Here is a 17,979-nt window from a genome sequence, read left to right as displayed (position 1 = left end):
GCTTTATTCCTCCTCCACCACCACCACCCTACCAACCAAAAAAGGAAAATTATAAACTCACTGTGACAGCTCATTTCAGATACATCCACTGTATGTCAAGTTTTACCAGAGGTATCAGGACAGAGCTGAGCTTCCACCACAAAGCTCAGCTTCTGGTTGTAGTAACAGTCAACAAAAGGGATCAGGTCTAGTTTTAGCATTCACACTTATTCTTTGTTGTGTCCTTTGGGTGCAAAACTACAGCAGCATTACATAAATTCTCTTTCCATTCCATTTTAAACCCACACTTAGAAGAACTTGGTTCAAAGTTCAGTAGACATATCTACTGTCTATTAATAAAGAAAACACTTTGATCTCAGCTGGTCATCCAAAGCAAAACTTCACAGACATTCTCTTTTACTTCATTAGGATTAGAAGCTTTCCCAGTGACTGAGCTATAAAAGATCTAAAATGGTAAAAATAGCAAAGGCATACATATCTTTTATTTCTAATCAAGAATTTCGACTGTAAACCTCACTAAGAGAAAGTCTGCCTATTATGAATGCCTATCATTCTGGTAACTGATGTGTTTTCAGAAGGATTTTAAAGATGGATGTTAAGGTTATGCCAGACAGAAACCTATTTTTCACATAATTAATTTGAAGTGAAGTATTGTCTCTTACATGAATATTTATTTGATGCTTGTCATTTCAACTTGCCTCTGGTTAAAGGTCCTCCAACGGCTCCTGAGAGGCTCACATACACAGAAAGGACGAAGTCCACTATCACCCTTGACTGGAAGGAGCCCCGCAGCGATGGTGGCAGCCCCATCCAGGGCTATATCATTGAAAAACGGCGTCATGACAAACCCAACTTTGAAAGAGTTAACAAGCGACTCTGCCCAACCACATCTTTTCCGGTTGAAGATCTTGATGAACACCAAATGTATGAATTCCGCGTCAGAGCTGTCAACGCAATTGGGGAAAGTGAACCATCCCTGCCTCTTAATGTGGTCATACAAGATGATGAAGGTGTGGAATCTGAGCGTCATTTTAGTGCACTTTCTGGTGCTGCCTTCATCTCATAGAGTGAGCAAACATTTTTATGACTTTTCTTTTCTTTCCCTTCTCTTCGCAGTGCCTCCCACCATTAAGTTGCGCCTGTCTGTTCGAGGAGACACTATCAAAGTTAAGGCAGGAGAGCCTGTTAACATCCCCGCAGATGTGACAGGCCTTCCGATGCCTAAGATTGAGTGGTCTAAGAATGAAACCGTGATCGAAAAACCCACTGATGCACTTAAGATAACCAAGGAAGAAGTATCCCGAAGTGAGGCAAAGACCGAGGTTATCATTCCCAAAGCAGTCCGGGAAGACAAAGGCACTTACACCATTACTGCTTCCAATCGCCTGGGCTCCGTGTTCCGAAATGTTCATGTGGAAGTATATGGTAAGGGACCTGCATCCTTAACTCAAAATGAAGTCCAATGTCTCTTTAAGAATTGTATTCTTAATGTTCATGTGGAAGTACATGGTAAGGGACCTGCTTCCTTAACTCAAAATGAAGTCCAATGTCTCTTTAAGAATTGTATTCTCATTCTCCTCTCTTGGTTCCTTTCCAGATCGTCCATCACCACCAAGAAATCTTGCTGTAACTGACATTAAAGCTGAATCCTGCTACTTGACCTGGGATGCCCCTCTAGACAATGGTGGCAGTGAAATCACCCATTATATCATAGACAAACGTGATGCAAGCAGGAAGAAGAGTGAATGGGAAGAAGTCACCAACACTGCTGTGGAGAGGAAATATGGGGTAAACTGTTGTAAATGTTTTTTTATATACAGTAAAAGGACACGACACTGAATTAACACCATTCTGGCATAATCTTGGAATTTAATGATTAAACTCAAAACTGCACATAAAAAGATCTATCACACTTTTTAGCACCCTAAACATAAGGCCACTTAAAAGTACTATTTGGGGGTACCTGGGTGGCTCAGTTGGTTAAGTGACTGCCTTTGGCTCAGGTCATGACCCTGGAGTCCTGAGATGGAGTCCCACATCAGGCTCCCTGCTCGGCAGAGAGTCTGCTTCTCCCTTTGACCTCTCTCCTCTCATGCTCTCTCTTTCTCATTTTCTCTCTCCCAAATAAATAAATAAAATCTTAAAAAAAAAAAAAAAAGTACTATTTGGTAGGGTTCCTGGGTGGCTCAGTGGGTTAAGCCTCTGCCTTTGGCTCAGGTCATGATCTCAGGGTCCTGGGATCAAGCCCTGCATCGGGCTCTCTGCTCAGCAGGGTGCCTGCTCCCCCCTCTCCCTCTGCCTGCCTTTCTGCCTACTTGTGATCTCTCTCTCTGTTAAATAAATAAATAAAATCTTTAAAAAAAATACTATTTGGTAAACCAATTCTCTCTTATTTGAGAGATCCACTATTAGGTACAATAAATATAAGTATTTGTATTTTTTTAATTTAAATTCAATTATCCAACATATAGTACATCATTAGTTTTTGATGTAGTATTTAATAACTTATTAGCTGCACATGCTTTCTCCACATTTGTGTCTATGTATTTTTAAACTATATATTTACTTGATTTTAATAGATTTCTTTTTTGTAGTCTTACATATGAAAAGAACCTGAATTTTAAAATAAGTGAAGTCAACAAGTCCATTGTTTTTAAGAAATCACTTCATCTGATTTCTAGGTCTGGAAACTTATTCCCAATGGTCAGTACGAGTTCCGAGTTAGGGCAGTGAATAAATATGGAATCAGTGATGACTGCAAATCAGATAAAGTTGTCATTCAAGATCCCTTCCGCCTTCCTGGACCCCCGGGAAAACCAAAAGTCCTGGAGCGCACCAAAGGGTCAATGCTAGTGAGCTGGACTCCTCCTCTGGACAATGGCGGCTCTCCCATTACTGGCTACTGGCTGGAGAAGAGAGAAGAGGGAGGTTCCTATTGGTCACGTGTTAGCAGAGCACCAATAACCAAAGTGGGATTGAAAGGCATAGAATTCAACGTTCCCCGCTTGATTGAGGGTGTTAAATACCAGTTCAGAGCAATGGCAATAAATGCTGCAGGAGTGGGTCCTCCCAGTGAACCATCAGATCCAGCTGTTGCAGGAGATCCCATATGTAAGTATGCTTCTATTTCCGGAGTTTACAAAGAACAAAGCCACCAAATGAATAGTTCTGCTCTTAAATTTCTTGCATTTTTCTATACCCAATTATTTATTAAAGTAAAAACCTCATACTTACATAGAGTATCAGAAGTACATAAATTTGTATATATGTATAGACAGATATACACACTATACACACAGCTCTATGTATGTATACATACACACATGTATATACACACATAAAATCATATAGTTTTTAATTGTTGGTTTAAGCCTAGTATTTATGAGGAATCACAGTGATAAAGACCCTGCACTATAAGCTCCCTCTCTGCTCCCATACCCCTATCTCATTTCATACTATGAAAATTATCTCCCTCCCTAAAGAGACCCTCTAGGTAGAGTTGAACAAAAAGCAAAATGTTCATTTTTCAAACATATATATTGTATCTTTAATATAATCTTCAATAATATATACTGTACTTTTATGCAAGATTCTCAAGCACAGTCCATGAGGTGGTAAGAAAAAAAAAAATCCTTCCAAAAGATCTATTTAGCAGATCAGTTCAAAGATTAAAATACCATGGTCTTAATGATTCACTGTATTTGCTATATATCTGATTAGATTCTCTGTAGAAAAAAAATTCAGCTACTTGTTAAAAAGATTTAAAATACTCTAAGTTCTATATGGAGCATATATATATAAAATGAAATAGTCATTCATTCATTCATTTAGCAAGCCTGTACTGAACATGTGCTTTGTTCAAGGTAGTGTGCTAGAGAGGAAGAGCGAGGGTTCAAAAGACTTTCTGTAATGGTAAAGCACTGTCAGAAACGTAAAGGACTGTTATGCATCGATCTCGTCCCTAAAGAGCATACAATTAGTTTGTGTTCCAAAGTTTACCAGCTAATGATGAAATCATTTTTTTTACTTTAAACTAAGGTTTTAGTAGAGAATATGACAGAGTCTTTTCAAAGTGATCTTAAAATAGCTTTTCACTAATTGTGTATAAATGCAACATATATCTATCTAGAGATCATGTATCGTCTTTTTAATCGCAGTTAGTTGTTTGCTTATTTTGTTTTCACATTAATGCGAAACGAAAAGAGACTATTTCTTATATTCTCTGCTCTGGAAGGTAATTTATTCTTTCAGAATTCCTACTTTAGTATTTAGTAGATTAAATCTAGCATTCCATTGGCTTCAGAATTTGATACACTCTTCTTCTTAGATCCACCTGGGCCACCTTCTTGCCCAGAGGTCAAAGATAAAACCAAGTCCAGCATCTCACTGGCATGGAAACCTCCAGCCAAAGATGGCGGCAGTCCAATCAAAGGATACATTGTAGAAATGCAAGAAGAAGGCAGCACCGACTGGAAAAAAGTAAACGAGCCAGACAAACTGCTAACCACCTGTGAATGTGTGGTGCCAAATCTGAAAGAACTCCGCAAGTACCGATTCAGAGTGAAAGCTGTCAATGATGCTGGTGAGTCTGAACCAAGTGATACAACTGGAGAGATCCCTGCCACGGATATTCAAGGTACTCGTCCTTTATTGCATTTCTGTGTTCATTTGATGTAGTTATGAAAGTTAATATCCCGAAGATAGGTCACTTACTTCTTTGAAAAAGGTATGCTAAATCCTGTTATATTATTCATGGTATTACAGAGGCCCCAGAAGTTTTTATTGACATTGGAGCACAAGACTGTCTGGTTTGTCAGGCTGGCTCCCAGATTAGGATTCCTGCTGTCATCAAGGGACGCCCGACACCAAAATCATCGTGGGAATTTGACGGAAAGGCGAAGAAGGCAGTGAAGGTAAGAAAAATCTAATTTTCTGTGTTTCCCACTGAATCACTCTAAGGATTATTAACACAACGATCTTCTTCTCTAACAGGATGGAGTTCATGATATACCCGAGGATGCACAGGTAAAAAGAAAAATTGAAGTAGTTCAGAACACAGTTGACTACAGTACCGCTCTTATTTCATCTGATGTGTAACTACTATCCTCTCTGTTTAGCTGGAGACTGCTGAAAACTCCTCAGTAATCATTATTCCAGAATGCACACGATCTCACACAGGCAAATACAGCATCACAGCCAAGAATAAGGCAGGACAGAAGACAGCACATTGCAGAGTCAAAGTCATGGGTAAGAAGGACTTTAAAAGTGACCATAGAATAAGAACAAATTATTTTAAACAAAGTGACATTGTTTATGTGGTGATTTGCATCCAACAGATGTACCAGGACCACCCAAAGATCTGAAAGTCAGTGACATCACAAGAGGTAGTTGCAGACTCTCATGGAAGATGCCAGACGATGACGGAGGAGACAGGATCAAGGGCTATGTTATAGAGAAGAAGACTATTGATGGAAAAGCCTGGACTAAAGTCAATCCAAACTGTGGAAGCACCACATTTGTGGTTCCTGATCTCATCTCTGAACAGCAGTATTTCTTCCGCGTACGTGCAGAAAACCGTTTTGGTATTGGTCCGCCTGTGGAAACCATTCAGAGGACCACAGCCAGAGATCCAATATGTAAGTTTCTTTTTTTTCCTAATATGAGATTAAAATAGTTCCTCAAATTTGAAATATATCATTATAAACAATGCTTAATACTTCCTTTACCTATTTTTAAAGATCCTCCTGATCCCCCCATTAAACTCAAGATTGGCCTCATAACAAAGAACACAGTACACCTATCATGGAAACCCCCAAAGAATGATGGGGGCTCCCCTGTCACCCATTATATTGTTGAGTGCCTTGCTTGGGACCCTACTGGGAAAAAGAAAGAAGCTTGGAAACAGTGCAACAAGCGTGATGTGGAAGAACTAGAATTTACTGTTGAAGACCTCGTCGAGGGTGGTGAATATGAGTTCAGAGTCAAGGCTGTGAATGCTGCAGGAGTCAGCAAACCTTCAGCCACTGTGGGCCCAGTGACAGTCAAAGACCAGACATGTAAGTCCCCGCATATTAACTGCAAATGTCCTCTCTAGGAACCTCTTGCTAGTAATTTAATATCAGTCCAGAGTAAAAAGAAAAATATCTGTACATCAGGAGGCTGTGTGAGTGGAATGTGAACACGGGCATATTAATCACTCTTTCCATCAACTTCTACTGAATTATCTTATTTCCTTACATATTAAACTTTTTCCTTATTTGAAAGGGATGACATTTGGAATTCCCATACTATAATTTTCTGCATGAGCCTCAAAAGGGGAAGTAAGCAAGCAGTTATTTGCTCAGCAAGTTCTGAACCCCATTTATCTTCCCAATCAAGTTTCTTTTTCTCTAAGAAAAAGATACATCCATTTTAATAGATAAATATAGACAAATATGGTAATAATTCTTCCTCTGTTATTGTTACGATCCCTACTGCTTTGTGTTTGTTCAGTTCTTTCTTCTAAAATTAGGAGGGTTGTAGTCACTACCCTCTTTGCATGTTCTCCTACATTCATGGAAAATGGGAAGTTGCTTTGCCTCCACTAGTAGTTGTATTTCTTAGGGCTTTCTCTCAGAATAAAAACTGTAAGTCCTCTCATAATTCTGCATATTTAAGAAAATATGCATCTATATTAAAGGGAATATCATGAAAGAACTCTAAACCTAGGCTATTGCAATCTTCACTTCTCTCTGCCCTCTTTCAGTATCTACATGCATAATAATGCTCAATAAGGGAGAGGCAAGAGTTGATTACGTAGCCACATGTAGGTCCAATAAAGGATGATGACTACATATACCTGCTCTCCAAACTGGTATAAATTGAAATCAGATCTGATCTTCATATTGGGCTGGGCTAGGAAGCCTGCCTATAGTAGAGACAAATAGCTTTATAGGCACTGCAAACTCTAGTTTCTGTCCCTAGTGACCACATTGTTGTTGTCGTTGTTATTTTAAACAATCTAGGCCCACCATCAATTGAGCTAAAAGAATTCATGGAGGTTGAAGAAGGAACAGATGTTAACATTGTGGCCAAAATTAAAGGTGTGCCATTCCCGACACTGACCTGGTTTAAAGCTCCTCCGAGGAAGCCTGACAGCAAAGAACCTGTTATCTATGACACGCACGTCAACAAACTGGTAGTGGATGACACTTGCACCTTAGTTATTCCACAGTCTCGCAGGAGTGACACTGGCTTATATACCATCACAGCTGTGAATAATCTGGGAACAGCATCAAAGGAGATGAGACTGAATGTTTTGGGTAAAGATAGCACGGCTTTATTAAAACTACATGTTTGTCTGTTCCTATGTATATTATTTGGCTTTTAAACCATTCTTCTAATTTTTTTTTTCTCCTTTTTAAAACCATTTTAGGTCGTCCTGGACCTCCAGTGGGACCAATAAAGTTTGAATCTATTTCAGCAGATCAAATGACATTATCTTGGCTTCCACCTTTGGATGATGGAGGGTCTAAGATTACAAACTATGTAATTGAGAAGAGGGAGGCTAACAGGAAGACATGGGTGCGTGTCTCCAGTGAACCTAAAGAGTGCACATACACAATTCCCAAATTGCTAGAAGGCCATGCATATGTATTCCGAATCATGGCCCAGAACAAATTTGGCGTTGGGGAGCCTCTTGACAGTGAACCTGAAACAGCAAGAAACCTCTTCTGTAAGTAGGACATGCTTTACATATAAAGTCACTCTTACTGTTGCTTTTTTATAATTTCTAGAAATCAATGTGATTTCTTTTCCACAGCTGTCCCTGGAGCACCAGATAAACCAACAGTTAGCAGCGTGACTCGCAACTCCATGACTGTCAATTGGGAAGAACCAGAATACGATGGAGGCTCTCCTGTGACAGGATACTGGCTAGAAATGAAAGACACCACTTCAAAGAGGTGGAAGAGAGTTAACCGAGATCCTATCAAGGCCATGACTCTGGGTGTTTCTTATAAAGTGACTGGTCTTATTGAAGGTTCTGACTATCAGTTCCGTGTGTATGCAATCAATGCTGCTGGTGTGGGTCCTGCAAGTCTGCCATCAGACCCAGTGACTGCTAGAGATCCAATTGGTAAGCCTTGAAACCACTCCTTTTTTTTTTTTTTTACCCCACCCCAAAGTGCCATGGAAAAGTCAAGAATACTTATGTATACTGGTTTTTTCCAGCCCCTCCTGGCCCTCCAATTCCCAAAGTCACAGACTGGACTAAATCATCTGTGGATTTGGAGTGGTCTCCCCCACTAAAAGATGGAGGATCCAAAGTAACTGGATACATCGTTGAATATAAAGAAGAAGGAAAAGAGGAATGGGAACAGGTAGCTAACATTTGGCATTATGAAAATATATTATAAATAAGCAAAAAGTATAGCTGTTATTCTGAATCACATTAATTTCTATTTGTAGAAATAAAAATACCTTTTTATTAAGAAATCAGAAAACAATTACAACTGAGAATCCAAACACCTGTTATGTCAAAAACTTAATCAAAAGTTAATATTGTTGTTATTAAAACACAATTCCTGGAAAGACATTTCATGCAGTGTTTACCTGCAATATCTGATCCCCAAAACCTAAATTGGCAACAATTTTCCCAGAGTAGTTAAATATGCTGTTGGTTAGACTTCAGAAAGCCATGAAAACAAGAAGCTACAAAGAACTGAATGCATGTAATCCTTCCCTAGGCTAAAGATAAAGAAGTGAGAGGAACAAAGCTTGTTGTGACAGGCTTAAAAGAGGGAGCTTTCTACAAATTCAGAGTTAGAGCAGTCAACATTGCAGGCATTGGAGAACCTGGAGAAGTCACAGATGTCATTGAAATGAAGGACAGAATTGGTAATTATTCACACTACTATTATTTTCTCCATATTTGTCTTTTGGATTGGGAATGAAAACCACATTTGTAATTTTCAATTGTGTTCCAGTGTCACCTGACCTTCAGCTAGATGCCAGTGTCAGAGACAGAATTGTGGTTCACGCTGGAGGGGTGATCCGGATCATTGCATATGTGTCTGGAAAACCTCCTCCAACTGTCACCTGGAACATGAATGAAAAAGCATTACCTCAAGAAGCTACCATTGAGACCACAGCCATTAGCTCCTCCATGGTCATCAAGAATTGCCAGAGGAGCCACCAAGGTGTCTATTCTCTTCTCGCCAAAAATGCAGGGGGAGAAAGAAAGAAGACCATTATTGTTGATGTATTAGGTATGTTGATGTATTAGGTAAACACCTTTAATTTGTCCATGCAGCTTTTAAAAATGACATTTTTACTTCATCTACAGCCAAGCTATGTTACAGTAAAACTGTTACAAATGTTTTGGAAAATCAGAAAAATCACCCACAATCCCACTGACCGTTGCTAGTATTTTAAAATCTTTCCTCTTTTTTTTTTGTCTTATACCTCTTTTATATTGTTGTACTTCTATAAATACAGTTTTATATGTTGTCTTTTTATATAACATTAAAAAGTTGTGTTTTTATGTTATATAAAAACAAAGTTTTTTAAATAAAATTTTGTATATTGCCTTTTTATATGACATGCCACCATAAGCACTATGTTTTATATATTTTCTATAAAAGCAACTTTCCTGCACATGTACATGAATATCTAATAATTTACTAAGGTTGATCAATTTCACATCATGAGAGTGTATCCTTTGCTAATTATCATGACAGAGCAAAACTCTCTGCGGAGGGTTTCGGTATTCTAATTGAACAGCAGGTGATGGGTATTAAAGAGGACATGTGTGATGAACATTAGGTGTTATACACAACTAAAATGAACCATTGAACACTACATAGAAAACTAACTACATACTATATGCTGGCTAACTGAACATAATAAAAAAAGCATGATATTTGATTATCAATATTACATTTCTAGTCACTGAATAGAGGTGAACTCTACAGGTTTTCATGCCTCTTGCTGGCTGCTTTATGCTAGTGATTTGCTCAGAAAGTAAACCCCTCCCACTCAGATTTCACTCCTATCATGTCTCTAGGCACAACCATACTCCAAACAATGAGTTTTTATGTGAAAATAACTGAACATAATTAATGATATGTAAACATACTATGTTTTCATTAATGAAAAAGGCATGAGGGAAAAGATCTCATTGACCCAACAGTCCTACAAGCTTTTAGGTTGGTTTCAAGCTCTTCAACACCCATTATTTTAACTTGAGAACCAGTACACTTTCAAGGTTGAATTCCAGCCCTCTCAGAGGGCCTTCTGAGATTTGGGAATTCCTGTGCTCCTTATTGATTTACTAGTCACCTAGAAAAAGCTCTCTCTCCCTTTCCCTTCTGGAGAGTAAACTAGACAACAGAAAGTAGCCATGCCACCACTCACCCCTTCTCCTGTCTCCTTCTGTGCATTCTCCTTCTAGCAGCTCCCTATCTGACTTACAAATTACCAAAAAAAAGTATAAACATACATATATAAATACCCATATGTTATATATATACACACACATTACTATTCCTTCAGCTTCTACTAAAACAGTGGCAAACAGTAATTATAAACATATTTCATTTAAAAATATGAATATAGATACCATGGGGAAGAAAAAAATCAATAGCCATGAAATCTTATTCATAGCAGTTTTGTTTTTTTAAACACAGAGGGTAACAAATGTTGAGCCTGGTTGTTCACTGAAAACAGCCAGCTAGAAATTGTCTCCTCTTTTTCCCAGATGTGCCAGGTCCTGTTGGAACACCCTTCCAGGCTCACAACCTAACCAATGACTCCTGCAAACTGACATGGTTTTCTCCAGAAGATGATGGAGGCTCTCCAATCACCAATTATGTCATTGAGAAGCGTGAATCTGACCGCAGAGCATGGACCCCAGTGACATACACAGTTACCCGACAGAATGCTACTGTCCAGGGTCTCATTGAAGGAAAATCCTACTTTTTCCGAATTGCAGCCGAAAACAGTGTTGGCATAGGCCCATTTACTGAGACACCAACCGCTCTTGTCATCCGAGATCCAATAAGTAAGTGCAATTTAAAACAATTTCATCCTTAATCACTTCTTCATTCATTTAGGAAAAGAGGATGGTGAGAATATGTGTACCGAGACTAAACATTTCATTCCCTTGAAAGCATTGAGTAGACAAATGCTCAAAGCGTCATGTTGGTAGTGTTTGAATGTGATCGTGAGAGACATTATGGTAATATAGGAGTCTTCCAATTCCTCCATGGATACTACACTATTTTTTTTTTTTAATTTTCCACTTACTGTCATGAATATGAAAATAATATCCCAACTCTGGAGAACTTTCTTAAATGATCTGGCCTCAACAAACATCTATTTCCTCATCTATCAGAGAAAATTAGACTGGGTGGTGTCTTTTTTAACTCTAATAGTGCTATGGTGAGAACTTTCTGTTACTTATCAAAGCAAATAATTCAACGTTTAAGTGCAGTCCTCCAAGAGTATCATTTACTATTTACTATGATTTACTGCATTTTTAACATGACCTTTTCTTCATTGTAATTCTGTATTTTACTTGCAGCTGTACCAGAGCGTCCTGAAGACCTGGAAGTCAAAGAGGTTACTAAAGATTCTGTTTCCTTGACTTGGAATCCTCCTAAGTATGATGGTGGATCAGAAATTATCAACTATGTCCTAGAAAGCCGCCTCATTGGAACTGAGAAATTCCACAAGGTTACAAATGACAACTTGCTTAGCAGAAAATACACTGTGAAAGGCTTAAAAGAAGGTGATACCTATGAGTACCGTGTCAGTGCTGTGAATATCGTGGGACAAGGCAAACCGTCATTTTGTACCAAGCCTATCACTTGCAAGGATGACCTGGGTATGTGTCGAATGCAATTCATGCTCTGAAAACTTGTACACTTACAGATTTGCCATAAGACATCAGTAAAACTGACTTGCCTGTATAATTACAATTTCAGCTCCTCCAACCCTTGACCTCGACTTCAGAGATAAGCTCACAGTTCGGGTTGGTGAAGCTTTTGCTCTCACTGGCCGTTACTCAGGCAAACCAAAGCCTAAAATTACTTGGTTCAAAGATGAAGCTGATGTGCTGGAGGATGATCGCACCCAGATAAAGACCACTCCAACAACACTTGCTCTAGAGAAGATCAAGGCCAAACGTTCAGATTCCGGCAAATACTGCGTGGTTGTGGAGAACAGTACAGGCTCCAGGAAAGGATTCTGTCAAGTCAATGTTGTTGGTAAGTATCCTTTAGCAAGAAGAATAGATATTCTGTTCTTTCCAAAGCAGAATGGGCAATTACATTTTGGTCTGTGTTTTTTTCTGCAGACCGTCCTGGACCACCAGTAGGACCAGTTATTTTCGATGAGGTGACCAAAGATTACATGGTTATCTCTTGGAAGCCACCTTTAGATGACGGAGGCAGTGAAATTACCAATTACATTATTGAGAAGAAGGAGGTGGGCAAAGACATTTGGATGCCTGTGACATCTGCAAGTGCTAAAACAACATGCAAAGTTTCTAAACTCCTTGAAGGAAAAGATTATATTTTCCGGATATATGCTGAAAACCTATATGGAATAAGTGATCCTCTGGTGTCTGATTCAATGAAAGCCAAAGATCGTTTCAGTACGCATTACATTTTCTTTTAGTGATTCTGTGTTGAATATTGTTAGTAGGGAAAATGACATTTCTAACACGCTCTGCTAATGTTTGTCATAGGGGTTCCTGATGCACCAGAGCAGCCCATTGTCACAGAGGTTACCAAAGACTCTGCATTAGTAACCTGGAACAAGCCAAATGATGGAGGAAAGCCCATCACAAACTACATCCTGGAAAAGAGGGAAACTATGTCAAAACGATGGGCTAGAGTTACCAAAGAGCCCATCCATCCATACACTAAATTCAGGGTTCCTGATCTTCTAGAAGGGTGTCAGTATGAATTCCGAGTTGCTGCAGAAAATGAAATTGGTATTGGCGATCCAAGCCCACCATCCAAACCAGTCTTTGCTAAAGATCCAATTGGTACAATATTAAACATTCATTCTGTCTTCACGTTATCCAACTTTGTTTGCAGCTGTGTTCTAACTCCTTTTTGTTTGTTTTTCCTTTTATTACATAGCTAAACCAAGTCCACCAATTAATCCTGAAGCAATTGATACAACGTGTAATTCAGTTGATCTAACCTGGCAGCCACCACGCCATGATGGCGGGAGCAAGATTCTGGGTTATATTGTTGAGTACCAGAAAGTTGGAGATGAAGAGTGGAAAAGAGCTAACTACACTCCTGAGTCATGTCCTGAGACTAAGTATAAAGTCACCGGTCTTCGGGATGGTCAAACCTATAAGTTCAGGGTATTGGCAGTCAACGAAGCTGGTGAATCGGATCCAGCTTATGTTCCCGAGCCAGTGCTAGTAAAAGACAGACTTGGTGAGTAAAATCATCTCAGCTATAATAGCAAAGAAGATAGATGTCTCTTTGTATATGCTTCGTTGTAAAATACATAAATCAAATCTGAAAGTAATATTTGCTTTATTCCAGAACCCCCAGAGTTGATTCTTGATGCCAACATGGCAAGAGAACAACACATAAAGGTTGGTGATACTCTAAGACTTAGTGCTGTCATCAAAGGTGTGCCATTCCCAAAAGTAACTTGGAAGAAAGGAGACAGAGAAGCTCCAACTAAAGCAAGAATCGATGTTACTCCAGTTGGTAGCAAGCTTGAAATTCCTAATGCTGCCCATGAAGATGGTGGAATTTATTCTTTAACAGTGGAGAATCCAGCTGGTTCAAAAACTGTCTCAGTAAAAGTCCTCGTATTAGGTGAGAATTTTCATACTTATGTATTTAATGTAATAACATAATAAAAATAAATTTTGATACATTTTGAGCTAAATCACTTATTATAACTTCATTATTTAACACTTTCAGATAAGCCGGGGCCACCTAGAGATCTGGAAGTCAGTGAAATTAGGAAAGACTCTTGTTACCTTACTTGGAAGGAACCACTGGATGATGGTGGTTCTGTTATTACAAATTACGTGGTTGAGAGGAGAGATGTTGCCACCTCCCAGTGGTCACCTCTTTCAGCTACATCCAAGAAGAAGAGTCACATGGCTAAACACCTTACTGAAGGCAATCAGTATCTCTTCCGGGTAGCTGCTGAGAACCAGTATGGCCGTGGTCCTTTTGTTGAAACACCTAAACCCATCAAGGCTCTGGATCCTCTCCGTAAGTTGCTTTCTCTGGATACAGAGGTTTTCTCTGACTGTCTCTGAGAATATTATTCACTCATCATAACTTCTTCTTTTGAAAAGATCCCCCAGGGCCACCGAAAAACTTACACCATGTAGATGTCGACAAGACTGAAGTCTCACTTGTTTGGAATAAGCCTGATCGTGACGGTGGCTCTCCAATCACTGGCTATTTGGTGGAATATCAAGAAGAGGGCACTGAAGACTGGATTAAGTTCAAGACTGTGACAAACTTAGAGTGTGTTGTTACTGGACTGCAGCAAGGAAAGACCTATAAATTCCGCGTAAAAGCTGAAAATATTGTGGGTCTTGGTCTCCCTGACACAACTATCCCAATAGAATGTCAGGAAAAACTAGGTAATTTTTGGACTGGCATTATTATTTTTTTAAATTCATATTGTGAAAATCAACATCTAATTTTCTCATGTTCACTTTCCAGTGCCTCCATCCGTGGAACTAGATGTGAAATTAATTGAAGGCCTTGTGGTAAAAGCTGGAACTACAGTCAGGTTCCCTGCCATCATAAGAGGTGTACCCATTCCCACTGTCAAGTGGACAACAGATGGGAGTGAGATCAAAACAGATGAACACTACACAGTTGAAACTGACAGCTTCTCATCAGTACTTACTATTAAGAACTGCTTAAGGAGAGACACTGGGGAATATCAAATCACAGTTTCCAATGCAGCTGGCACCAAAACAGTAGCTGTACATCTTACTGTTCTTGATGTTCCTGGTCCACCAACAGGTCCTATTAATATTCTGGATGTTACCCCAGAATATATGACTATCTCATGGCAGCCACCAAAGGATGATGGAGGAAGCCCTGTGATAAATTATATTGTTGAGAAACAAGATACAAGGAAAGGCACATGGGGTGTTGTCTCATCAGGAAGCAGTAAGACAAAGCTGAAAATCCCACATCTGCAAAAAGGCTGTGAATATATTTTCCGAGTTAAAGCAGAGAATAAGATGGGTGTTGGTCCTCCCCTTGACTCCGTTCCTACTGTTGCTAAACATAAGTTTAGTCCTCCATCTCCTCCTGGTAAACCAGTGGTTACTGACATTACCGAAAATGCTGCAACAGTGTCTTGGACGTTGCCAAAATCTGATGGTGGCAGTCCAATAATTGGTTACTATGTGGAACGTCGAGAAATAACTGGCAAATGGGTGAGAGTCAACAAAACACCCATACGTGACCTGAAGTTTAGAGTGACTGGACTGTATGAGGGAAATACATACGAGTTTAGGGTTTTTGCTGAAAATCTTGCAGGACTAAGCAATCCATCACCAAGTTCCGATCCAATAAAAGCTTGCCGGCCCATCAAACCACCTGGACCACCAATTAATCCTAAACTGAAAGACAAGACCAAAGAAACAGCTGACTTGGTGTGGACAAAGCCTCTCAGTGATGGTGGCAGCCCCATTCTAGGCTACGTAGTGGAATGTCAGAAACCTGGTACAACACAGTGGAATAGGATTAATAAAGATGAACTTATTAGGCAGTGTGCCTTTAGGGTACCTGGACTAGTTGAAGGAAATGAGTACAGATTCCGTATAAAGGCAGCTAATATTGTGGGAGAGGGAGAGCCAAGAGAACTAGCAGAATCTGTGATTGCAAAAGACATCCTTCATCCTCCAGAAGTAGAACTTGATGTTACTTGTCGTGATGTTATTACCGTTAGAGTGGGCCAAACTATCCGCATTCTTGCTCGAGTCAGAGGCAGACCTGATCCAGAAATAACTTGGTCCAAGGAAGGCAAAGTATTGGTTCGAGAAAAGCGGGTTGACATAATTCATGATCTACCTCGTGTTGAGTTACAGATTAAAGATGCTGTTAGAGCTGATCATGGCAAGTATATTATCTCAGCTAAGAATACCAGTGGGCATGCCCAAGGTTCCGCCATTGTTAATGTTCTTGACAGACCTGGGCCTTGCCAGAATTTAAGGGTTAGCAATGTAACCAAAGAAAACTGTACAATTTCTTGGGAGAACCCACTAGATAACGGTGGCTCAGAAATAACAAATTTCATAGTAGAATACCGCAAACCAAACCAGAAAGGCTGGTCAATTGTTGCTTCAGATGCCACTAAGCGATTAATTAAGGCCAACCTCTTAGCCAACAACGAATACTATTTCCGAGTCTGTGCAGAGAATAAGGTAGGAGTTGGTCCAACCATTGAAACAAAAACTCCAATTCTGGCTATTAACCCTATTGATAGGCCAGGCGAGCCTGAAAACCTTCACATTGCAGATAAAGGAAAGACATTTGTCTATCTCAAGTGGCGACGGCCAGATTATGATGGTGGTAGCCCAAATCTGTCCTATCACGTTGAGAGGAGGCTGAAGGGCTCTGATGAATGGGAAAGAGTGCATAAAGGAAGCATTAAAGAAACCCATTACATGGTTGACAGATGTGTTGAAAACCAGATTTATGAGTTCAGAGTACAAACAAAGAATGAAGGTGGGGAAAGTGACTGGGTGAAGACAGAGGAAGTTGTTGTGAAGGAAGACTTACAGAAACCAGTACTTGATCTGAAATTAAGTGGTGTGCTAACTGTCAAAGCAGGGGACACCATTAGACTTGAGGCAGGTGTTAGAGGCAAACCATTCCCAGAAGTTTTATGGACCAAGGACAAAGATGCTACAGACTTAACAAGATCACCAAGGGTCAAGATTGATACTAGTGCTGATTCATCCAAATTTTCTCTTTCTAAAGCAAAGCGAAGTGATGGTGGTAAATATGTAATTACAGCAACTAACACGGCTGGCAGTTTTGTGGCCTATGCCACTGTCAATGTTTTAGATAAGCCTGGTCCTGTAAGAAATCTGAAAATTACTGATGTGTCCAGTGATCGGTGTACTATTCGCTGGGATCCACCAGAGGACGATGGTGGCTGTGAAATCCAAAATTATATTCTAGAAAAATGTGAGAGTAAGCGAATGGTTTGGTCTACCTATTCTGCTAATGTCTTAACACCCAGTGCTACAGTAACACGTCTCATAGAAGGAAATGAATATATTTTCAGAGTCCGTGCAGAAAATAAAATAGGCACAGGGCCTCCAACAGAAAGTAAACCAGTCATTGCAAAAACCAAATATGATAAACCTGGTCGCCCAGATCCTCCAGAAGTCACCAAAGTAAGCAAAGAAGAGATGACTGTGGTTTGGAATCCACCTGAATATGATGGTGGAAAATCCATCACAGGGTACTTTTTGGAGAAAAAGGAAAAACATTCAGTACGATGGGTCCCTGTTAACAAGAGTGCAATCCCCGAGAGACGTCTCAAAGTACAGAACCTCCTCCCAGGACATGAATATCAGTTCCGTGTCAAGGCAGAAAATGAAATTGGAATTGGAGAACCAAGCTTGCCCTCAAGGCCAGTGGTGGCAAAAGACCCCATAGGTATGATGTTCTTTTTTCTCACCAAAGTAAGCAAAGAAGAGATGACTGTGGTTTGGAATCCACCTGAATATGATGGTGGAAAATCCATCACAGGGTACTTTTTGGAGAAAAAGGAAAAACATTCAGTACGATGGGTCCCTGTTAACAAGAGTGCAATCCCCGAGAGACGTCTCAAAGTACAGAACCTCCTCCCAGGACATGAATATCAGTTCCGTGTCAAGGCAGAAAATGAAATTGGAATTGGAGAACCAAGCTTGCCCTCAAGGCCAGTGGTGGCAAAAGACCCCATAGGTATGATGTTCTTTTTTCT

General features: G+C 39.8%; 1 protein-coding gene across 1 annotated transcript in view; it reads left to right on the top strand.

The window, feature by feature from the left end:
- The window catches only part of TTN (titin), a 275,206-nt gene that overhangs the window by 192,272 nt on the left and 64,955 nt on the right, over window positions 1–17,979 (top strand). Inside the window, exons 229-254 of the mRNA XM_059395492.1 lie at window positions 711–1,010; window positions 1,117–1,425; window positions 1,598–1,788; window positions 2,682–3,111; window positions 4,328–4,636; window positions 4,765–4,913; window positions 4,993–5,025; window positions 5,118–5,247; window positions 5,337–5,636; window positions 5,739–6,056; window positions 7,005–7,301; window positions 7,415–7,714; window positions 7,802–8,116; window positions 8,212–8,360; window positions 8,727–8,877; window positions 8,967–9,248; window positions 10,739–11,041; window positions 11,564–11,866; window positions 11,967–12,248; window positions 12,338–12,637; window positions 12,731–13,033; window positions 13,131–13,439; window positions 13,551–13,832; window positions 13,941–14,240; window positions 14,327–14,620; window positions 14,703–17,669. Coding sequence (XP_059251475.1) covers window positions 711–1,010; window positions 1,117–1,425; window positions 1,598–1,788; window positions 2,682–3,111; window positions 4,328–4,636; window positions 4,765–4,913; window positions 4,993–5,025; window positions 5,118–5,247; window positions 5,337–5,636; window positions 5,739–6,056; window positions 7,005–7,301; window positions 7,415–7,714; window positions 7,802–8,116; window positions 8,212–8,360; window positions 8,727–8,877; window positions 8,967–9,248; window positions 10,739–11,041; window positions 11,564–11,866; window positions 11,967–12,248; window positions 12,338–12,637; window positions 12,731–13,033; window positions 13,131–13,439; window positions 13,551–13,832; window positions 13,941–14,240; window positions 14,327–14,620; window positions 14,703–17,669 — 9,606 coding nt within the window. The remainder of the gene's footprint in view (window positions 1–710; window positions 1,011–1,116; window positions 1,426–1,597; window positions 1,789–2,681; window positions 3,112–4,327; window positions 4,637–4,764; window positions 4,914–4,992; window positions 5,026–5,117; window positions 5,248–5,336; window positions 5,637–5,738; window positions 6,057–7,004; window positions 7,302–7,414; window positions 7,715–7,801; window positions 8,117–8,211; window positions 8,361–8,726; window positions 8,878–8,966; window positions 9,249–10,738; window positions 11,042–11,563; window positions 11,867–11,966; window positions 12,249–12,337; window positions 12,638–12,730; window positions 13,034–13,130; window positions 13,440–13,550; window positions 13,833–13,940; window positions 14,241–14,326; window positions 14,621–14,702; window positions 17,670–17,979) is intronic.

Source organism: Mustela nigripes, chromosome 3 (genome assembly GCF_022355385.1).
Source record: "Mustela nigripes isolate SB6536 chromosome 3, MUSNIG.SB6536, whole genome shotgun sequence".
In the NCBI taxonomy this organism is placed as follows: Eukaryota; Metazoa; Chordata; class Mammalia; order Carnivora; family Mustelidae; genus Mustela; species Mustela nigripes.
This window is presented reverse-complemented; position numbering and strand designations above follow the sequence as displayed.